The sequence below is a fragment of the Lasiodiplodia theobromae genome, assembly GCF_012971845.1.
Source record: "Lasiodiplodia theobromae strain AM2As chromosome Unknown scaffold_93, whole genome shotgun sequence".
Lineage (NCBI taxonomy): Eukaryota > Fungi > Ascomycota > Dothideomycetes > Botryosphaeriales > Botryosphaeriaceae > Lasiodiplodia > Lasiodiplodia theobromae.
Genome location: NW_023336578.1, coordinates 1 through 19574, shown reverse-complemented (window position 1 = coordinate 19574; position 19574 = coordinate 1). Strand labels below are relative to the sequence as shown.

The following is a 19574-nucleotide window of genomic DNA, read 5'->3' as shown; positions in this document are numbered from 1 at the left end:
GGAAGCGAGTTGGGCGTCGATTGACTTTGGATCCTACTGAGTCGGGCTTGGGCCGCTTCTGTTTTGCCTCTTTCATGCATATGTGAGCTCCTATGCGAGGGATCGCCTGCTGGTGTGGATTGACTGGGGGCCGGCTTGATATATCGTGGTACACCCCCGCAGGCTGGAATGAGAGGACTCCTTACATAGACCGAACCTCTCTCCCATCTCATGCGAAGATTGAAACCATTACTACGAATTATTCGAAGAGTAAAGATTCGGAGGGAGGACAGAAACGGGTCATCGCCGCTCGATACAGAACACAAGGACTATCGGTCGGATCCACCAAAGCAGCTGGAAACGGAAGTCGACTGTCGCACCGAAACACCAACCTTGACCAAGTACCACGACACAGCTCCGCGCCGTCATACCAGACATCAGCGCTAATAAACAAAGACAAAGGAGCGAGACTCCCACCTCGACGTCTTCGATACCCCCTAAACAGAACACGAGAAAAATGACGGAACTCAAGAGGATGGCAAGCATGCCCAGCTTGCGCTCCCTCCAGCTCAAACGCCGTCTCAGCTTTGACATCAACGTGCGGCAATGGCCGACCAAGGCAAAGGACTGGTTTATGGAAGGATACCGCGCGTCTGCTGATTTCGATAAGAGGCTGGGCTCGATGGTACGTTTCGCATTTTCTTCCCGCCATCCTGTCTGTGCTCTTTCCCATTTCAGAATAACGAAGTCTGGCGGTGAAAAGCTGATGTTCAGTTTGTGGTTCAAAAGGAGTGGGTTGGATATACTGGCATCTACCCATGGATCTGACTGTGGTCAATCTCGAGCAGAACGTTTTCGTTCCATTCTGACTCTTTTATCCCGTAACGGCTGGAACCACCACGGTTATATCTCATCAACTTCGTCCTCACGGCCCGCACTCTCTCAAAGCTTCGTCTCTTTCTTCTGTTTTCCCGCACTACCACCATCGTCATAATTACCATCAGGCAGCCCCAACTCCGTCGTGCACAAAATAAACGTATCTTTCAAGCTCCCCAGCCTGTGCCTCCTATTCACCGCCTGATAATCCTCGCTCGCCAACATGTCGGCAAAGTGAAAAATACTCGGATAATGCGCAAGCGCAACCTCATCCCAGACCCTCTTCCCCTTCTCACCAACACCCTCCCCAACCCCCAACCCACCCCCATCCTCCACCACCGTTCCCACAATCTTCGCAACACCCCCCCTCTTCCTCCCTACATCCTCGGCAAACGCCTTCCCGTATTTCAAATACTCCCCCTTCCTCCCCTCCCGAAACGCCAACAAATTCAGCATGCTGACCGCGCATGATGAGCCGCGGCCCCCACCACCAGCCCCACCACCACCAAACTCCCTCACCCAATCCAACAGCTCCCCACTCAACTCCAACCCCTGCGCACTCTTCGCCATCAACAACCCTCCTCCTCCTCCTACTCCTACTCCACCCTCCCCCACCACGCCACCTCCTTCAGTCAGCACTGGCACATCCCCCTCCCGCGGCCGCAACAACCGCTCGTTCCTTGCCGCGAAGCCGTCGAGCACGCGCGCCGGCACGCCGAACGACACGGACCAGCGCGCCGCGACGAGGGCGTCGAGAGCGCCGGGAGCGCCGGGTAGCGCTGGCGAAGCGGTGGGCAGGATGAGCAGCAGGTCCCAGGTGTGCTGCGTGAGGGCGGTGGAGAAGGTGGTGGGGGTGATGATCCAGCGGAGGGGGCGGGCGATGGTGAGGGGAGGAGAGTTGGAGGCGGTAGTGGCCTCGCGGAGGGCGGAGAGGAAAGTAGGGAGAGGGTCGTCGCCGTTGGTTGTCGGGGTGAGGGCGAGGAGGTGGAGGGTGCAGAGGGGCATTTTGTGTGGTTTTGTTTTTGTTTTTGTTTTTTGCTTTTTTTTTTCGTTCGGTTTGTTTGGTGCGGTCTGGTTGGGTTGTTCGGAGAGGTAGGTTCGTCCTTTGTGAGTCCGGACACGTGAGAGGGGAGACTGGGCTGGTCGGTATGGCGAAATGTATGTGGTGTTGCGGGCCGGTTATGTACACAAGGTGGGGCTCTGCATAGTAATATTGTGGCGACGCGGGGGAGGAGAGGGGAGGAACCGAGGCACGACAAATTAGGAAACGAGGGAAAGGCGGGGACATTGTCATGTCTGCGTCACTACCATTCCATGCGACATCAGAAAAACCTGTCTGTCAACGTTACACATTATTAGCCATAGACAGAAGAGTGTTGCAGCCGATGACTAGTGCAGGGCTCTAAAGCATAGAGTAACTGTTCCCGAGCCCTGCCTTAGATATTGAGTCCTCTAATCATGCTGCGCTCTTCATCTGTAGGAATTGAAGCTAATGTCCAAAGAAAGATGTGGATTCCCAAATTATACAAAGACCAAACGATCTAGATCACGGAGCAGTCTACAATGTACGGCATGGAAGTAACCATTTCTTTCCTTGCTATGAGACGAGAATCTTATGCTAAAATTACAGAGTAGAAGAGTCATAGATTTTCCTTTCCGAGAAAAGAAGAAAGTGATAAACACCGTGTCCAAAGCCTGAACACCCTGTGTTCGCCATCTAATCCAGTTTCTCCGAAAAGTCGAGAGCTGCTTTCCTCTTGTCATCTGACTGGAAAGACAGTGGTAAAGGTGAGATTAGTATAACCATCTGACGCCATTATCGTAACCACATTACGCTCTCAAAGAGAGTTACAGCGAATGGAAGCGTAAAACCCGCGCTGCATCTCGTAAACCAGGTATGCCCGAAGTATTTCAGCCAAAGAAAGGACGAATGGAAGAATGACAGCAGATAACTGAGGAGACCGGGAAATTTCGAACTCGCTGTATGCCTTCGATGCCATCTACGCCGTGATGCTCCAGAGCCAAAATGCCCGCCGACGCCAGAAAACAACCTCCTTTTGTTGCCCACCCATTTGGTTATTTTCCCTCTCTCAATCACGACTGCACCGATTCGTGCCGCTGGTGTGGTGATTGATGTTGGCTGTTGTGCATTTCTTGGTCCTGCCCGTTCGGGTGGTTCATGTTCATGACTCCGCTCATGCTCATTCCTCCCATGCCATCTTCAATGCCTCCATATCCCGTCATGTCAGCCCAGTCCCACTCCAGCGTCATCGGCATCTGCCAGAGGTCCTGAGGAACGAATGGCTGCTGGAAGCCGCCCATGTCAAAGTCGTTCAAATGGCCGGCATTTAGTGCCGTGGGTCCGCTCGCTCCCTCTGATGTAGGCTGGACTCCGGCAGCCGTCTGGAAAGCAGCGTTGGTGGCTGCAGCCTCGGTGCCTGCTTGCGAATGCGGGAACGTTTGTTGCGGTAGGAATCCTGGGACCGTCTGCGGTGATGATAAATCCGGAAGCCATGAACCTTGTTGTAAAGAAGCATGAGGCATGGAAGGCGAGAAGTTGAAGCCCTATGAGAACCAGCAATTAGTGATCGACTTGGGAAAAAAAAGAAAAGAAAAAGGCAAGGAATTGTCGTCGTGCACTTACCGGGTTAGTGAAATTAGAGGTGAAGTGAGGGAAACCTGGGCCAGCATTGCCATTGATACTCGGCGTTAAGGATGCTGACCGCCGGTTACCTGAACGCTGCTGTTGCTGTGCCTGGCTGTTTTGAGGGGGTTGCTGTTGTCCGTCTTTGTTTTGGTCGTCTTGTTGCCTCCTCTTGCGCTTCGATGACGACTCCTTATCGGCCTTCTCCAAAACGACTCGTGCGATGCGTTCGAATTCCGAACAGATACTAAGCATACGGCGCACGCTGCCATTCTCCTCATCGGAACAGAGCGTTGAAAGGAAGTTGACGACAAGGGTCATCAACTTGAGATCGGACCTAGCCCGAGTGTCCTGAGGATTTTGAAGAATATTTGCAAAAATGGTCACCAGTGATGACACGGGATAGTATAGAATAAGCCTGGAACAGTCAGCATTGATAAGGCAGTAACTGGAGAGACGATTCCTACCAGACACAAGCGTAATCGCCCTGCGGAATGTATTTGATCAGGTTGATGGAGGCACGGGCAGCTTGAACACACAGGGCAGCCGAGGAGAATACCCTAGGATTCAGTGGTCGGGCGTTGAGACCTTGGATGGCGAAATTTGATAGTCTGCTCGTCCAGTATCCATGGTGTACCGACATGCGATGAATGGTCGTCAGACAGTTGTAGTAGGCGAAGTGGAGGACCACAACATGGAGAATTAGAGGAGTGTGCGACGCTTTGATCTCGTGTTCGGGGCGGAAGTCAATCGGGATGCCGTCTTTCCAGTCCTCAAGCTCTTTGTCAAGTTCGCCTATCGTATTGAGCAGTTCACCGTCGGACTGCTTTGAAGCTTTGACTGAGTACAAGTTCTTATACACTTTACTCTCGATGACGGCAAAAGTGCACATGAGCCGGAATAGATTGACTTTGCCTTTGCCGTCAGCAAGAGGGATGTTGCCGATGTTGTCCGGAGGATCTTCGCTTGGCAGCTCGACGTTCATATCATCATCGTCCTGGATGGGCGGGCGGCCGGAGCGTAGGCAGATACTTTTCACACGTTAGATGCGGACTGCGGAGATGGTGATTACGTCATAGCTACTCACTCTCGGTCAAGCATGTAGGCAATCCAGAAGACGCGTTTGCGTTGTTCAATCTCAGCAGGATTGAGATTGAATCCAGAACCACGCTTGTGAAGACCAATGCTATGCGATAGCCTGATGGCAGCTGCGACAAGGAAGAATGACGGCTGAGGATTCGGAGTACCTTGAAGGAACAGAGCCTACACTCGGTTAGTGTTATCGATTAGGTACGATCGAGATAGCACATACCATTCCTAGAAGAGCTTGGACACTCAAGAGGTCGGTGTTACGGATAGTCAATTCTGTCTGCACAGCAAGAGCGTTCTTGAGGTATCCCCAAGCCTTCTGGTCTTCTTCCTGCGGTACCAGATTACTCATGACGCGAAGTCTGTGGGCAATGGCCAGCGCCACATTCAGACTGGCCCACCAGCCAGAGCCTTCGTACGGGTCCTTCGAATAGTGCTTATCGACAAGGTGCATGAATGTGGGCTCATGGAAAAGCGGAAACATGCAGTTGAAGTTGGCGAAGTAATCCTTCAAGAGTGAAAGGGCTTCCTCCTTCGGCGGCAAAGGCTTGAACACACGGCGCGAGAAGATGTCACGGAAAATGTCAGGTTTCCAATGTATCCACTTATTGTCATCGACAGCTGCGTTGGTGATCATATCCTGGAAGGAGGTGTCGCCAGTCTTGTCGTTGACCCACTGGATACCCTTGGGTGAGAAAATGGAGAAACCAGACGAAGATCCTGAACGGGGTTAGAGTGTGGGCATCAAAATAACGCAACGATGCACTTACCAATGTATCGGGTCTCGCCACAGTTGTTCGTCACAAGCGAGCACATCATGTCCGACAACGATTCGACTTCCTCTTCGTTCCTAGCAGGAGGTTCTTGTGTCGGATTCCTGTTGGAGCGGGCAGGGGCCGGAGAGGTGGCGGCGCTGGCGGGGCTTGCCAAATCTGCAGGCTGGGCTGGAGTGTCTCTCTGCGAAGGCGTGCCCTCGTCACGTTGGTGCGTGGAGCCACCGTCATGCGATGCGCGCGAGGAAGTTGTGCCAGTGTTGGCACCCGTGGCGCGCTTTTCCGAGAGACGCTTTTCCAGCGTGCCCAGGTCTGTCCTGCCATCGTCATCTTCCGAAAGGAGACCGGATAGCCTCAACAGGCTCTCCATGCGGCCAAGGCGGTTCTCAAGTCCTTCAATGTACTTGGCGCTGACGTTCGTGTTAGTAGCGTCAGGCAGCAACGCGGCTCAAGTTCACTCACCCTTTGGGTGGTTGGCGCTTCTTTTCCACTTGGGTGAAGACGCATTCAGTCTTGTAGTTTGTACAATGTGTGCAGGCTGGCATTTTGCCATCGCACTTGATCTTCTTCTTGCGACACATGTCACAAGCCTACGCAGGCAGCAATTAGCATGGAGAGTGTGGAGCAGCGCGTCCCCTCGCGCGGCGTACCCTTGCAATGCGCCTCCTCTTGGGGTCCCCTTGACCCTCATCGCCGCCGTCCTGTGAGCCCATCATCAAGGGATCATCAAACATATTTGCGGGCAGCTGCGGCTGGATGGGCGAGCCGTCAGCGCTGTAGCTGCCGAAGATCTGGGGCGGCGGATTGACCAGCGGCGGGGCCTGCGGGAGGAAATTATGCGAAGAGTTGTCCATGGTGGGCAGTTGGGCAGTTGGCTCTGGGGCGAGTTGGTGCTCGGGCGGCCGTGGGCCTCAGGCGCGCGGAGTTGGTGGTGTGTAGGCGAGCGCGGAGCTGACGGCGTGGGGTCGGACGCGGAGGCGTTGGTATGTAATCAGCGTGTGACGTACTGGCAGCTGAAACGCAGTCACAGGCTTGTCGATTCACGGTGCCCGAGTTTGTCGCAGGTGTAGGCGGGCGCAGACATGGCAGTTGCGGAGCACGGCCGACGGGAAGAGGCGAGAGCTTTTGGAGCCTTCCGCCCTGAGGAGTGGATGTTGCGGAAGACGCCCTGGAGCGCGATCCTGCGCGATTCTCGAACGCCAAACCAGGGTGGGACCGCCTATTGGCCAGCGCAGGCTCGTCCCGCGGGCTGCCCGCCCTGTCACTAAATGCTGTCTGCAGCCTGTGGCGCTGCTGGTGCGCGCTTGTTCACGCGCTCACCCGGGCAGCCTCGGCCGCTGCGGCAGCCTTAAGAACACGCTGCTGCATGCGCGGACGCCGTCACAACTCTGCTTCTGCTCTTGGCTGTCGACGGGCATTTTTGACGGCCTCAGGCTCTGCTCGGCTCCCGCGCGTCCCGCTTCCCGAAAGTGGCCGCGTTGCCACCAAGCGCCCGCTCTGAGCGCTGAGCCACCTCCGTGACTGCTGCATCTTCGTCCAAGCGCCACTGCTCTTTTCTGCGACTCGCAACATTTGCTGAAAGCGTGCGTCAGGCACCCGCGAAACGCCATGTACGCTCTGCACCTCACCACAAATCCCGGGGCCCTGTCCCGCTAACCCTGCCACTACCGACAGGTCTACTGCACCATCCCCGCCTCGCCCGCTGACTGCAGCGGAGGTCGAGGCTCATCCTGAGTTTCCGTACGTCACATGGCGCCTTGAACCTGCGCAGAAGGGCAAGGTCGCCGTCGCTGCCGGCCGTGGCGGTCCGCTCGATATTGCCTACGAGGTCCACGGCCACGGTCCCATCCACATAGTGGTGAGTAAGCTTGCAATTTCCTTGTTTCCATCGTCCTACAATTCAAGTATGAGGCGTGTTCGCGCCAAGTTTTCACGTTTTGCATCGGGCATAGCGTCACCGTCTGCCGCGCCGTGGTGTTCGCGAATCCCGTGCAACTCCGGTTTCGACGTGTGCATCCACAACAGGAAGCCTGAGACACGACAGCGTTGCAGACAAGCTCGTCTTCTAACAACCCAATCTCAACGTCAAAAAGAAGCTTACGTCGCCTTCGAACAAAATGGCTGATCATCATCCCTAATACAGTGGATTATGGGTCTGGGCGGCTTCAAGACCGCGTGGCAGAGACAGACCAAGGACTTCTCGCATACACAGGCCGACAAGTACTCCTCGCTGATCATCGACAATCGCGGCGTAGGCGAGTCTGACAAGCCGATGATGCGTTACTCGACCTCCGAAATGGCCCGCGATGTGCTCGAGGTGCTTGACCACATCGGCTGGACCGAGAAGCGCCAGCTCCATGTCGTTGGGATCAGCATGGGCGGTATGATCGCTCAGGAACTGGTAAATCCGGCTTAACCCCGCGTCCACGTCGTTCGCCGGCGCTTACCGACACGCCACAGGCACATCTCGTCCCCGAGCGCATTGCAACGCTGTCCTTGGTCTCCACCGCCTCTGGCCTCTTCAACACCGTCGGATTTGTTGAGAATCTCCGCAATCGCATTAACCTGTTCATCCCCCGCAGCATTGACAACCAGCTCGCCCACGTCAAGCGCAATCTCTTCACCGACAAGTGGCTGGAGTCGCCAGACAATCACGAGTACACCAAGCAGCCTTTCCCTACGAACTGCGACCGTTTTGCAGCAGGTGAAATTAGTAAGCGCAAGGACCCTGCCCACTTCAACCGCACTGGATTCATGGCCCAGGCCATTGCTGCTGGCTGGCACTACAAGAGCCCGGAGCAGCTGCGTGAAATAGCGGACAAAGTAGGCCGCGAGCGTATCATGGTCGTGCACGGCACTGAAGACCGTATGATCACCTTCCCTCACGCAAGGGTGTTAATAGAGGGACTAGAGGGCATTGGCGAGCAGCAGAAGGGAGAGGTAAAGAAACACCTCATTGATGGCCAAGGCCACTGCATTCCTATCGAGATGAGAGAAGAGTTCAAGACTTGGCTAGAGGCTTTGATTACTAGAGGCGAGGAGTTGAACAAGACCAGCGCATGAAGAATGCACGCAGCGTCTAGAATTGGCGAATCATTATGACGATATAGACGTAGAATGAATGAACATATTCACCGGAGATTAAATCCTTAGTTCGTTGGTGGCTGGTCACAAGTGCCTGTCGCTCCTGAGGCAGTTCGCTGGCGAAATTTCCTGTTTGGGAATCCCGGCCCTACTCGGCTCCGTCCGGTTTGGTCCGGCAGTCACAAAATGGATCCCTCCGACCATAGCCATTGAAATTTGTGGGAGTGGGCATCTTTGCCCCACAGGCTGAAGAACTACTTCCCGATGTCCTCTCTTTTCGGCTAAAATGGGTGAAGCTGTGCCTGCGTCTCTGTGTGCTTCAGTCTTGAACGAAGAGAGGAGAGACGAATGCTTGATGACTCGCGAATTATGCACTCACCAGACACCCCATTTCTCAAGGGCTAAAGGAAGTTGATACAGCCGAGCATAGAAGGTGCATGAATACCATGGTTCGTCCTTATAATCTTCCTTATCGTTTTTTGAACTGCCCGTTGTGATCTGCCGCCAGTTGCCGAATATTGTGTGCTCAGAAGCGTCCAAGCGGGTAAAATGTCCGTGGCACCATCAACCCTTCCAAATCTTGTACACAGGGCCAAGGTAGCGCCAGAAAATGGATTTGCAGAAGAAATTCCTTTTTAACAAAAAAAAAAGAAAAGCGAAACACAGATTCGGGCAAAACCAACCATTCGGACAAAAGGGAATGAAGGTCCACACGTGATGGCTGATGCCACGAAATGGCAATTTGGCACGGAACAGACATGCAAGCTGTGACTCTAGTTGATAAGCGAGGTAAGGATTCTTTCCCTCATTTTTCTCTGTGACGCAGTGTTGCGGGTTGGAGGAGGGAAGGGTATCGCCATACTAGTTCAGGCCTAGCGCACTTTACACGTGACGTGCCGCGCTCGAAGCTCAGAACGACGACGTCCGAAAGCGCAGACTGCGTCTCAGCGCAAACCCGAAACTCCATCCCAACCCCATCGCCGGTCTCGACCCAATTCGACTCAATCGTACGTGTGCCCCCGCCCGACACGCCTGCAGACGCACACCCCGCGACTCCGCCGCCCCCCGCTCGGCTTCCGTTCACGCAAATCCCCTCTAACGCAGACGAACAGGGCCAACGATGTCTTCCGCTCGCCTTCTCCGTCCCCTCGCCCGCGCCGTCGAGCGCCAGGCCTTCGCTGCTCCCATGAGCATGCGCACCGCCGCCAAGGTCGCCCCCTTCACGCCCTCGTACAACGGCCAGAAGTTCACCGTCGCCGAGAAGGCCGGTGCCAAGATGGTACGCAGCACCCGCTCTCCGCCCGCCCGCAATTGCCCGAGAAAAGCGCGCGCGATGCATCGACACACAACTTCAGGCCGCACCGAATGAGTGATGGGAAGGCAATTGCGTTTATCGGAGATGATTGATGATGGATGGGCAATTGGCTGTTGGGATTTGCTAACGCGGAAACCTTTTCGGAATCTACAGCAGACGATGCTCTACGCTGGCATGCCCCAGCTCGTCCCCTTCTACTGGGTCAACGAGACCACCTTCGCCTTCGCCATCATCCCCACCTTCGTCTACTTCCTCTCCAAGTACTTCCTGCCCCAGGACCTCCGCCGCATGGCCGCCCGTCTCTTCATCTCCAAGCTCTAAACGCCCCGCGAAAGCTTTATACCACCGACCAGATGATCTGTTGCATGGAATAGGGAAATGAGAGACTGGAAGGGTGATTTCTGCTCGGAAAAGCTGAGGGCTATGACTTAGACTGGTTTACTGCCGCTGTAGATAATAGTCCGGCGAAGACGAAGAATCATCAAAACAATCTCAAGATGCTCTAGGGAATTAAATGCGCGTGCGGTATTGATGGAGATGGATGTCTAAGGAATTTGGTGGCGGGAATTGGTTGTTCTGATCCTACACCGGAACGGCTCGCGGCTGTCAGTGACACCGGGTCAATTCACTGGACGTCTAACGTAGGACGAACGCTATTATTGCTGCATATCATTTCGCTATCTATATCTCCAATGGGCGGGCTAACAGGTGCGCAATCGAAAAACGGTTGGAGAGCTCTGCAATATGTCCGAAGCTGTTACACATGTAAATCGACTCGGGCAAATCTCGCAACACGGCACCCTCGATTCTGCTATGCTGATTTCTTGATTGACATGGTACTCCACTGTCTCCACCTTGCGGACATTGACTAATAGCTACTAACTAGACTTTGGGCACATGTGCCTTTTTTCTGCAACATGAACCCACACCATTTACACATAGCGACAGGCATTGCGCTGAATCTTCTCTATCTTCTCCAGTGCTGCCTCCAGGAGACGTCTCCTTCAGGAAGCGCGAGCTCACTGTCTCGTATAGGCTGTAGAGGCGCCAACACTGCAGCCTTCCCAAAATTTGGGCGCTCTGCGTTAAGCAAGAGATGTTGCACTCTTCATTTAGGGCAGTTGAAGCAGAGATCCGGACGTAGATATGTTTTGAAAATGTACAAACACGTCCAGACAGTGAGCTCAACCACACGTAAGCAGGATATATTACAGAACAGCAATGCCCCAGGCGTGCCTATCCCTCGGCTTTTTCCCTTCTTCTCTCTCTCTCTCTCTCTCTTTTTCCTCCAGAAAAACGACATATGTGGGTAGCTGAAGCTATCGTCCGGACGAGAATGTGGAATTAAATATTCGACATACACGTCCGGACGATAGCTTCAACTACCCATGACACGGGCCAATAAAAAAGAAGTACCAAAGAAGTAAAGATGACCAAATGAATTTATGATGTCGTCTCTGGGCAGCTTATTACGAAAAGCAGCTATATCTATTTGCTTGTCACGCCTACGCAAACACAAATCTACAACATGTGCTGATTGCTAGGCATCTAGGAACCGCAAAGAAAGTTTCATTGATTCCAGGTTGAGACGGATGCCAAATCCGACAGTGATGGTATTGAGGGATGATCGATTAGTAGCTACGGTGCGTTTGGACGATATGCGTCCAAAGCAGACTACACTAAGCCTAATCGGGCAACGAACATGTTGTAGCAAACGCAGCCGGCCTACCGGTGCCTGCCGGCACGATCCTCAGATAGTATTTTCCAGCGCGTTTCTACAATGAGAGCAAGTTATCAGGGTTGCTGGGCCCACATGTAGATTTGGGTGGAATAGACTCACGATGGGTATTTGCCGGCAGTAACACTGCTAGAGGTGCACAGACATATATATGCATCATTCACTGTTAACACCCATAGCAACAGCCGGCGCATGACGGGCCGGCGCATGATGGACCGTCATGAACAGACACACTCCGCCCATAAAAGCCCCCCGATTCTTCCACCGGCGGCATTCCTTCTCTCCTCTTCAACTTCACCTTGATCGGCCCTGCGAACCTCCAGTACTATACGCACTTGATCTTGACTGCCTCACCTCCCGAAGCACTGTAAGTTTACGGCTCTCATCTCTTCTCATCCCAGAGCCTTGTCCATGTACTCAGGTACGAGGACTTCAAAAACCTGGCCTCGTCTTCCATTCTACAGCAGCGGCGCTATGCTTAACTGCTTCTCCACCTGCTAACGCAAGGCTGTCACAGTCAACCACCACCCATACCAAAATGTCATCGACGCCCAGTTCTGCTTCCAACAATTCCGGCCCCGCCGTTGGCGTCGCCGGCAGCGGCGGCGGCCGCACCACCTTGAAGTCGCCGCTCATCGGCATGCCTGCCCAGGAGCGGAAGGCGCTCGTCGACAACACCGACAAGCTCACCATCGTCTGGACCGACGCCGACACGTCCCAGACCTTCTTCATCTCGGACGTCCCGAAGCGCATGCTCATGCTCTTCAGCCCGGCCGCCGCCCGCTTCTTCCGCTCTGCCCGCGACGCGAACAACAACGGCACCGCCGCCAACAAGCCGCAGCAGAAGAACAAGCAGCCCATCTACGACCTCGGCACCGTCGCGCAGCTCGCTCCGAGTGCCATCAAGTACGTCATCTCCGCGCTCGTCAGCGCCTGCCGCATGCCCGACCACGACGACAACAGCGTCGACAGCAACGGCGACAACAACACCAACAACTCCACCGCGGCGTTCGTCAACCCCGACACCGCCTTCATGCCACCCGCCTACCCAGAACCCTACGTCCTCCGCCACCTCAAGTGCTTCGTCGCGGCGCAGAAGCTGGGCGTGCGCTGCGTGCGCTACGCGTGGCGCGGCGCCATCATGGACGCGGTGCGGGCGGCCAACGTCACGGCCGACGAGTTCGTCTACATGCACCGCGCGTTCGGCGAGGAGGGCGAGCCGCTGCTGCTGCGCCACGTGCTGCACGTCGTCGCGTACGCCGAGCTGACGGACGAGGAGGAGCACCCGGAGACGCTCAAGATCAACAGGTACGTGTACGGTAGTCAGCCCAGCCTGGCGCCGGTCAAGAAGGCGGTGGAGGTGGAGGTGGAGAGGAAGTTGGTCGCGCGGGAGGAGGAGAGGGCGAGGAGGCAGGCGGGGTGGGAGGAGAGGGAGAGGGCGAGGAAGGAGTGGGCGGGGAGGAAGGAGAGGAGGGAGGTGGAGGAGGAGGAGATGCAGAAGAAGGACGCTGAGCAGCTGTTGCAGAAGAAGAAGGGGGGAAAGAAGCTGACGAAGCGTGAGCGTTTGGCCAAGAAGCAGGAGAAGATGGAGCAGGCGAGGAATGGAGAGAGGGCTCTCACTGACAAGGAAGTCGAGGCTATGGGCAAGCACCATGGTCCCAACACGGCCACTGTGTTGAACAAGCTTCGCTAAGCGATCCTCGAGGTGGCAAAAAGCTGGTGGACTGGGGACCAGTGCATTGATGGGCAGACACCCTGGTTTTCTTTTGTTATTGAGCACAAGGAGTTCTTGCGGACATGGGTTTGGTCATGGAAAATTACGGTATACGGTAATTGAAAAGGTGTTTTTGAGATTTCAGCGGATAATCAGATTGATAGCAGTGCTTGCTGCGCATGCAAGATGCAAACTGCGTAGAGCATTGGGCGACGAAAAAAAAAAAAGAAAACAGCAGACATGTCACCGAGGGAGCATTGCACCACATCGAAAAAGTTTCAGATAGATAGAATAAAAACCTCTTGTTTCTTCCAAAGGCAGTCCCTCGTCTGGCTAGTATCAGTACACATATCTGAAGTTTTCATTCTCCCAGTCCGTCAGATCACCAAACGCAGTGGCATCCAAGTCCGCCGCCGCCGTGCCCTCCCCAAATTTCCGGTCCCGCCTCTTGTTCTCCAAGCTCAGCATCGTCCGAAGGATCAGAATCAACACCACTTCAAGTAGGTGGCAGACAATCATGGCCCATATTCCCAGCGGATAAGTCGGCTGCTGCTCCGTCTTGAAGAAGAACGGGCCGGCGATGTTTCCCGCGCAGTAGCCCACTGCGATCGTTCGTTAGCAAGCCATTTTCAGAAAACTGGAAAGTAGGGACTCACAGAAAAGACAGGCGTTCGTAACGACCTTCTTGGTGTGGCCAGCGGTGTTGCCAATGGTGATGGAGAGGATGAGGACAAAGGCGGCGTTGTACGGGCCGGTGAGGTAGTAGCACCACAAGCGGCCGACGTGGTGCTCCTGCGGCACGTAGCGCAGGCCGAAGGTGCCGGCGATGTTGGGGAGCAGGTAGAGGATGATGAACCAGCAGCGCGTGTTGCGCTTCAGCTTGGCGGCGTAGTAGTCGTTCAGGTAGACGCAGGACAGGATGCTCAGCGCGATCAGGGCGCCGTACGGCATCTGCAGCAGCGTTGTTACTAGGGTCGAGTAGCCGAAGCCCTTGATGATTATGGTGCCGAAGTTGGAGATGCCGCCGTTGGGCGTGTTGGCGATCAGGCCGATGACGAAGAAGATGTACGTCTTGGGGTCTTTGAAGGCTTCGGCCACTTGGTACGCTTTGAAGTGCTTGTTTTCGACGCCCGTTTGGTTTTCGCGGAGCCGCTCGACGGCCAGGCGCTTCTCGCGCTGGCTGAGCATGGGCGCGGTGACGGGGCTGTCCGGCAGGAAGATGAACATGACGATTCCCCAGGCGCTGCAGAGAGCTGTCGGTGGGTTAACAATAGGTTACATTTTGGGAACGTGGTTGGTGACTTGCCTCCGATGATCAAGAATTCGTACTTCCACGATGGCAGGGCGCCCCTAATCTGTCCGATGCCGTAACCAAGGAGACCACCCAGTGCAATGCCGAAGCCGTTTGCAGTGTACCATAGACCAATCCGAACTGGTTGTTGACGACGTGTATACCACATGCATGTAATCAGCATGAAAGCGGGGTCGGCGCAGGCTTCGGCGGCTCCTGAAAGGGCCCGAAGGACTGCCAAAGTTGTGAAGTTCTGCGTCATGGTCAGCAACAAGACGGTTGCACGAGAGAGGAAAGCCTTACATTTGCGCCCGCCTGAGCCATCAAAAGCACGCCCCAGAGGAAGATGTTGAAGCCAAGGTATTTTCCCACAGGGAATCTCTGCAACATGAAGTTGGTCGGGAAGGCCCAGGCCAGGAAACCGAAGTAGAAAATACCTGCCCGAATGGTCAACAATGTGGTTATATCGGTTATGCCAGATGGGTTGTCGTACTGGAGAGCCAGTTGTACTGCGTCCCCACCAAGTTCAGATCCTCCCTGATTCCAAAGATGGCCGCATAGGACAAGGTAGTCTTGTCAATGTAGAAAAAGGCATAGCAGACGGCCAGGTACGGCAGGATCATGTAATCGATTTTGCGCACCAGGCGTTTCTCTTCCTCCGGGTCGTATGGCTCGTGTATCTCACCGGGCTCGCTAAACAGCGCCGCGGCAGTATCTCCATCACCGCGTGAGAACTTCCATTTGCTCGCGGTTGCAGTGGACGTGGGAGAAATGACTTCCTGATGAATGGCGTTATCTTTGGCATTATCGTTGTTGGGCGCATCGCTGGAAGACGGCGTCGCCGGGTCGTCAGCTGGTGGAGGTGCTGGGTTTTTGAAGATGCGCATCGTGGGCAGTTTTATGTGATGTGCAAATGACAAGCTTCACCAAGCGCGGGCGAAGATGTCTCGGCAGGTATGGTGGCGAGTCAAGCCGAAGCCACAGTTGGGCCTTGGTATAGCAAGAAAATGGAAAAAGCACAGTAGCCGCGCGCGAGCTCAGCGAAGACGGTTCTCTTTAAAGATGTTGAGTCTTCCCTTGCCGGAGCGAAAGCCGGGGCACGCTGCAGTAGCATTGCCAAGTGGATCAGCAGCTGTGATGCATGCTCGGTGTAGCATTGTTTCGGCAAGCCGAGCATGATGACGGGCGGAAAAAAGAGGCGTTCGGTGGGTGTGTTCCCACTTTTCCTGCACTAATCCCCACGGCTGCACGGTTGATTGATGCGGGGAAGGGTGGGAGGGCGGCGGGGAAAGCTGGGGACGGCGGCGATACGAGCCCTTGATTGGCCTGTTCAGTTGCCGCTGGGTGCTGCGTGACGCAACTGCTTTTCTCGCCAACTGATCTGGTCGCCGAAGGGAGAGCAAGCACCGACTTCTTCGGTTTACCTCCGACGCCTGGTGGAATGAGAGCCGCATCAAAGCAGAACATAAGTTACTCCCCGAAGAATGTGCTCCAATAATTCAAGTTCTGCTAGAGCTCACGCCCGATGAACTCGATACAGCACTACTTGAAATGTTATTGTTAAAATCCTAGCCGCTGCTCTTCGAATTAGTACCCATTGAATTCTTCATAAGAGGGTAGTTGAAGCTAACATCCGGACGTAGATGTCAATTTTAAAATTGCACAAATGCATCCGGATGTTAGCTTCAGCTCCCCCCGAAGGAAGAGTTATCAGGCTCAACTATTTTGTGTCGGATGCACGACAGGGATTATGATGCCTCAGGCATGAAAACTCGGCAAATGTCGGGCCGGCTGTGCGAGGGTGCTTATTTGTTTGTTGCGACTCAGCCGCAGCCAAAACCACGACTCAACTTATTACTTGGAGATCGCCAATAGCCTTGTGGGCTGACCCTACTTCTGTGACATCCCAACCCTCTGTCTGCCATTTCGAAGCATGAGTCGTCCCACCCGCACCCTCGCCCAGCTTCCCCCGGAGATTCTCGACTTGATTCTCCAACATGTCAAAGATGTCAAAGACGTCCGTTCGTGCTGCTGCGTATCACGGCTTTTCAACGATGTTGCCGAACGGGTGCTATACCGGATTGTAAACATCTCATCCCATGATAAAGCCAAAAGATTCGCCTTGGCTTTGCGGCTCCGACCCGGTCGCCGGAACCACGTGCATAATGTCTCCATCGACTCATCGAGAACGGGAAATTCCTTCGCTAGTCCCCCCTTCAGCTGGACTTCGATGATGTTATGCCCATTGCTGATTGATTGCCCCAATCTGGAGAAGCTCAACCTTGCCTCTCACTATTGCTACCAAGAACACATAACCTCCTTCATCTATCTCAAGGTCGATGACGTCCTATACCACCAGCTTGACCTCTTCGACATGCTTCGCCGAGCGAGCCTGCGCACTCCACCGGCTGAGCGCATTCACACCAAACTAACCACTCTGCGCCTGTATTTCAGGATGCTCACGGGCTGGCCCGAATGGGCCCTCGGCTCAGACCTGCTCCACATGTTCCTGAGCCCCACCCTCCGCGAGATATCTCTCCACGGCTGCGACCTCACCACTAACACCGCAATCCCCGATGCTCTCCATTACGCAGCGTTTCAAAAGTCGACCCCGCTGGAGGTCCTCCGGCTACGGCACTCATTCGCCTCAGTCGAGGTTCTCCATAAGATCCTATCCATCCCCCGCCGACTGAAATGCTTCCTCCTGGAGATCGATAACGAGCTGGTCGACCCGAAGACTCCGAGCCCTTTCTCCGATCTGGAAAGCTGGACGAGGCTGTTCGCCCAACACAAAGACTCGCTTGAAGAGATTGTCCTCCTCGTCAACGAGGACACCCTGGACCAGTCCGATGGCTGCTTAGACCTTCGGGGCATGGAGAGGATGAGGCTGCTGGTCGGATCCGTTCTGTGGAACGGAAAAAAGAATACCAAGTGGCCGCCGGGTACGACGACGATGCGTTCGCCCGAATATTACAAAATGCTTGACGAAACAAGGCCCGAATGGGCCCAGTGGATCGAACATCAGGACGACATGGAAGAGGACGGATGGGACGCTCAGAGCGACGACGACACCTATTCAGACCTGGATCCGGATCTCGAGGAGTACTGGGACGAATATGGCGAAGACCTTCTCTGAAGCCTTCCAAGTTCTACAGGGACAAAGGGAAAAAGGATGGCACAGCGAATTGGGGCGTCATCGAGCGGTAACAAATGAATTTTTGGGGAGACGAAGCGGATGTCTGGACGTAGATGTAAGTTGTTTGACTACACAAATACGCCCGGACAACAGATTCAACTATCTAAGTGAGGATTCCGTTCTACCGGGAATGAAAATCCCATCTTCTACCCACAAATTCTTCCCCGTCAAGTGACTGCCTGCGTGCAAACCGTATACCATAGAAGCGACCAGCCTATTCGTGTTGAAGGCGTCATTACCCGAATTGTGCCACTCACCATCCCTCGTCTGGTAGCCAATCCGATTCAACGCTGCCCCGAGATTCGGATATTCCATCCTACACCTTGCGGCAATCATCGTATCGAACTCGCCAACTATGTCGACGCCATCAATACTGTACGGATCCATGCCCAATTCCTTCATCCACTTGTGGTCATTGATGGCATCATGGAAAGTCAGAACGACGTTTCTGCCACCGAAACATTCCCGCATGTACCTCACGAAAACGTCTCGAATATCAGCCGGGTTCCTGATTATGACATCGCGGCCGTAGCTCGACCGAGAGCCATAGAGCTTTTCTCCCTCCTCAGAGCTCACCGCAATCCTCAATTGACGCGTGGACGGGGCTGAAGCCCGCATCCAACTCAGCGAGGTGAGCTTGTCGACGGGGGGATATTCACGAGAATCTAGAGCGCTCACGCCGACTGATGTAATTTTGGTGTGGTCGCCGATTTCGTGGGCTCCAATGTCAATCGCCACGAAGACAGGCTCGGAGATGCCCCACCGAGAAACCGGCTCATGGTTCAACAGCCTGCGCTTGGGTCGCTGACCAGGCACAAGCTCCCTCGGCTGCTTCGACGCTTGCTTCGTAAGGTTCTTGGTGGGATCTGCTGGGCCATCGGTATGGCTGGGATGGCGATCAGACTTCTCCACGCGCTCTTCCTCGCGGATACTGCCAGTATGTTGATGCTGAGAACTTGAGGTATCAACCGGAACAACCCAGATCAAGCCGGGCTGAGCTCGATCCACGTACACGGTAGGTGGCACGTAAGCTCCATCGAACGGAGCTTCATCTCTGACCTCTGCGCTCAGAAGATTCCAGGAAGCCTGCAGCTCGAACATGTTGCGGTGCTCGATGTAAAGAAGCAAACGAGCCCCGATCTCCCGGTAGTAATAGCCCCGGACGCGTTCAGATAGCTGCTGCCGCCTGATCTGGACTAGCAATGCAATGAGCTTCTCCTTCAGCGCAGGTGGAAGCCCTGCATCTTCAACCAATGGTGCGAGCCAGTCCAGCCATAGGAGAGAGTATGGGGGGTCTTGGTGTTTGACGTGTTGACGAGATTCCAACATGATTGGTTGCTGTTGCTGTACTCAATTGTCAGTACGAGGATTACAGAGGTAGAAAATTATCAGAGGCAGCATGGAGGGTTACGTGATACACATACTCACGCAATCAGCAGCACGGCGAGGTGAAGTTGGTGTTCGAGTCAGGTATAGGCGTGGTAGCAGAAATGTCAAAAGTGAGATGGTCATGAGGGTTTCCGAGGTGAAGTTTAGAGGTGACGGTTATGGGGGAAAGAAACAGCAGCATAGCCTCCAAATTGCCGATGGAATGATGGAATTCTGCAGGAAAAGACAATCCGAGTAACTCACCTGGTCGGTGTCTGGCTGTGCGACTGAAGAAGGGTTCCTCAGCCAGCGACGGTGCCCTTGAGACGCAGTATCAGTATCAGGACAGGCCGCTCAGGTGGATGTGTAGTGCAACAGCTTACCTGGCTCTGGGCGGGCGCACTGGACCTGGAAGAGCTCCGAGACGAAGGAAGAGTCTGAAGGAGGAGGAGGAGGAAGAAGAAGAAGAAGAAGAAGAAGAAGAAGAAGAAGAAGAAGAAGAAGAAG

General features: G+C 54.5%; 8 protein-coding genes across 8 annotated transcripts; 4 read left to right on the top strand and 4 right to left on the bottom strand.

Moving 5' to 3' along the window:
* Positions 1-921: 921 nt before the first annotated feature.
* On the bottom strand, positions 922-1860 carry LTHEOB_12986 (uncharacterized protein; the record flags this gene model as incomplete). Its single annotated transcript, XM_035509913.1, has 1 exon — positions 922-1860. The coding sequence occupies one exon, from the start codon at positions 1858-1860 to the stop codon at positions 922-924; it is 939 nt and encodes a 312-aa protein (XP_035362910.1).
* A 1089-nt stretch (positions 1861-2949) lies between these two features.
* Positions 2950-6215, bottom strand: LTHEOB_12985 (Fungal specific transcription factor domain-containing protein; the record flags this gene model as incomplete). Its single annotated transcript, XM_035509912.1, has 9 exons — positions 2950-3420; positions 3500-3534; positions 3589-3917; positions 3967-4530; positions 4587-4762; positions 4812-5308; positions 5359-5771; positions 5824-5951; positions 6012-6215. 9 exons carry the CDS (start codon positions 6213-6215, stop codon positions 2950-2952), a joined length of 2817 nt encoding a protein of 938 aa, XP_035362909.1.
* Positions 6216-7510: 1295 nt separating this feature from the next.
* On the top strand, positions 7511-8424 carry LTHEOB_12984 (Alpha beta hydrolase fold protein; the record flags this gene model as incomplete). Its single annotated transcript, XM_035509911.1, has 2 exons — positions 7511-7762; positions 7822-8424. The coding sequence occupies 2 exons, from the start codon at positions 7511-7513 to the stop codon at positions 8422-8424; spliced, it is 855 nt and encodes a 284-aa protein (XP_035362908.1).
* Positions 8425-9565: 1141 nt separating this feature from the next.
* LTHEOB_12983 (ATP synthase f0 subunit 8) lies at positions 9566-10081 on the top strand (the record flags this gene model as incomplete). The annotated part of the gene is made up of 2 exons (XM_035509910.1): positions 9566-9724; positions 9914-10081. 2 exons carry the CDS (start codon positions 9566-9568, stop codon positions 10079-10081), a joined length of 327 nt encoding a protein of 108 aa, XP_035362907.1.
* A 1955-nt stretch (positions 10082-12036) lies between these two features.
* LTHEOB_12982 (PGAP1-like protein) lies at positions 12037-13191 on the top strand (the record flags this gene model as incomplete). The annotated part of the gene is made up of 1 exon (XM_035509909.1): positions 12037-13191. One exon carries the CDS (start codon positions 12037-12039, stop codon positions 13189-13191), a length of 1155 nt encoding a protein of 384 aa, XP_035362906.1.
* Positions 13192-13551: 360 nt separating this feature from the next.
* On the bottom strand, positions 13552-15390 carry LTHEOB_12981 (MFS transporter; the record flags this gene model as incomplete). Its single annotated transcript, XM_035509908.1, has 5 exons — positions 13552-13814; positions 13869-14455; positions 14542-14756; positions 14807-14940; positions 14997-15390. 5 exons carry the CDS (start codon positions 15388-15390, stop codon positions 13552-13554), a joined length of 1593 nt encoding a protein of 530 aa, XP_035362905.1.
* Positions 15391-16436: 1046 nt separating this feature from the next.
* LTHEOB_12980 (uncharacterized protein) lies at positions 16437-17639 on the top strand (the record flags this gene model as incomplete). Its single annotated transcript, XM_035509907.1, has 1 exon — positions 16437-17639. One exon carries the CDS (start codon positions 16437-16439, stop codon positions 17637-17639), a length of 1203 nt encoding a protein of 400 aa, XP_035362904.1.
* A 159-nt stretch (positions 17640-17798) lies between these two features.
* LTHEOB_12979 (Qde-2-interacting protein) lies at positions 17799-19574 on the bottom strand (the record flags this gene model as incomplete). Its single annotated transcript, XM_035509905.1, has 3 exons — positions 17799-19043; positions 19332-19387; positions 19451-19504. Coding segments are annotated over 3 exons (1355 nt in total), but the record flags the coding sequence as incomplete, so codon positions are not given.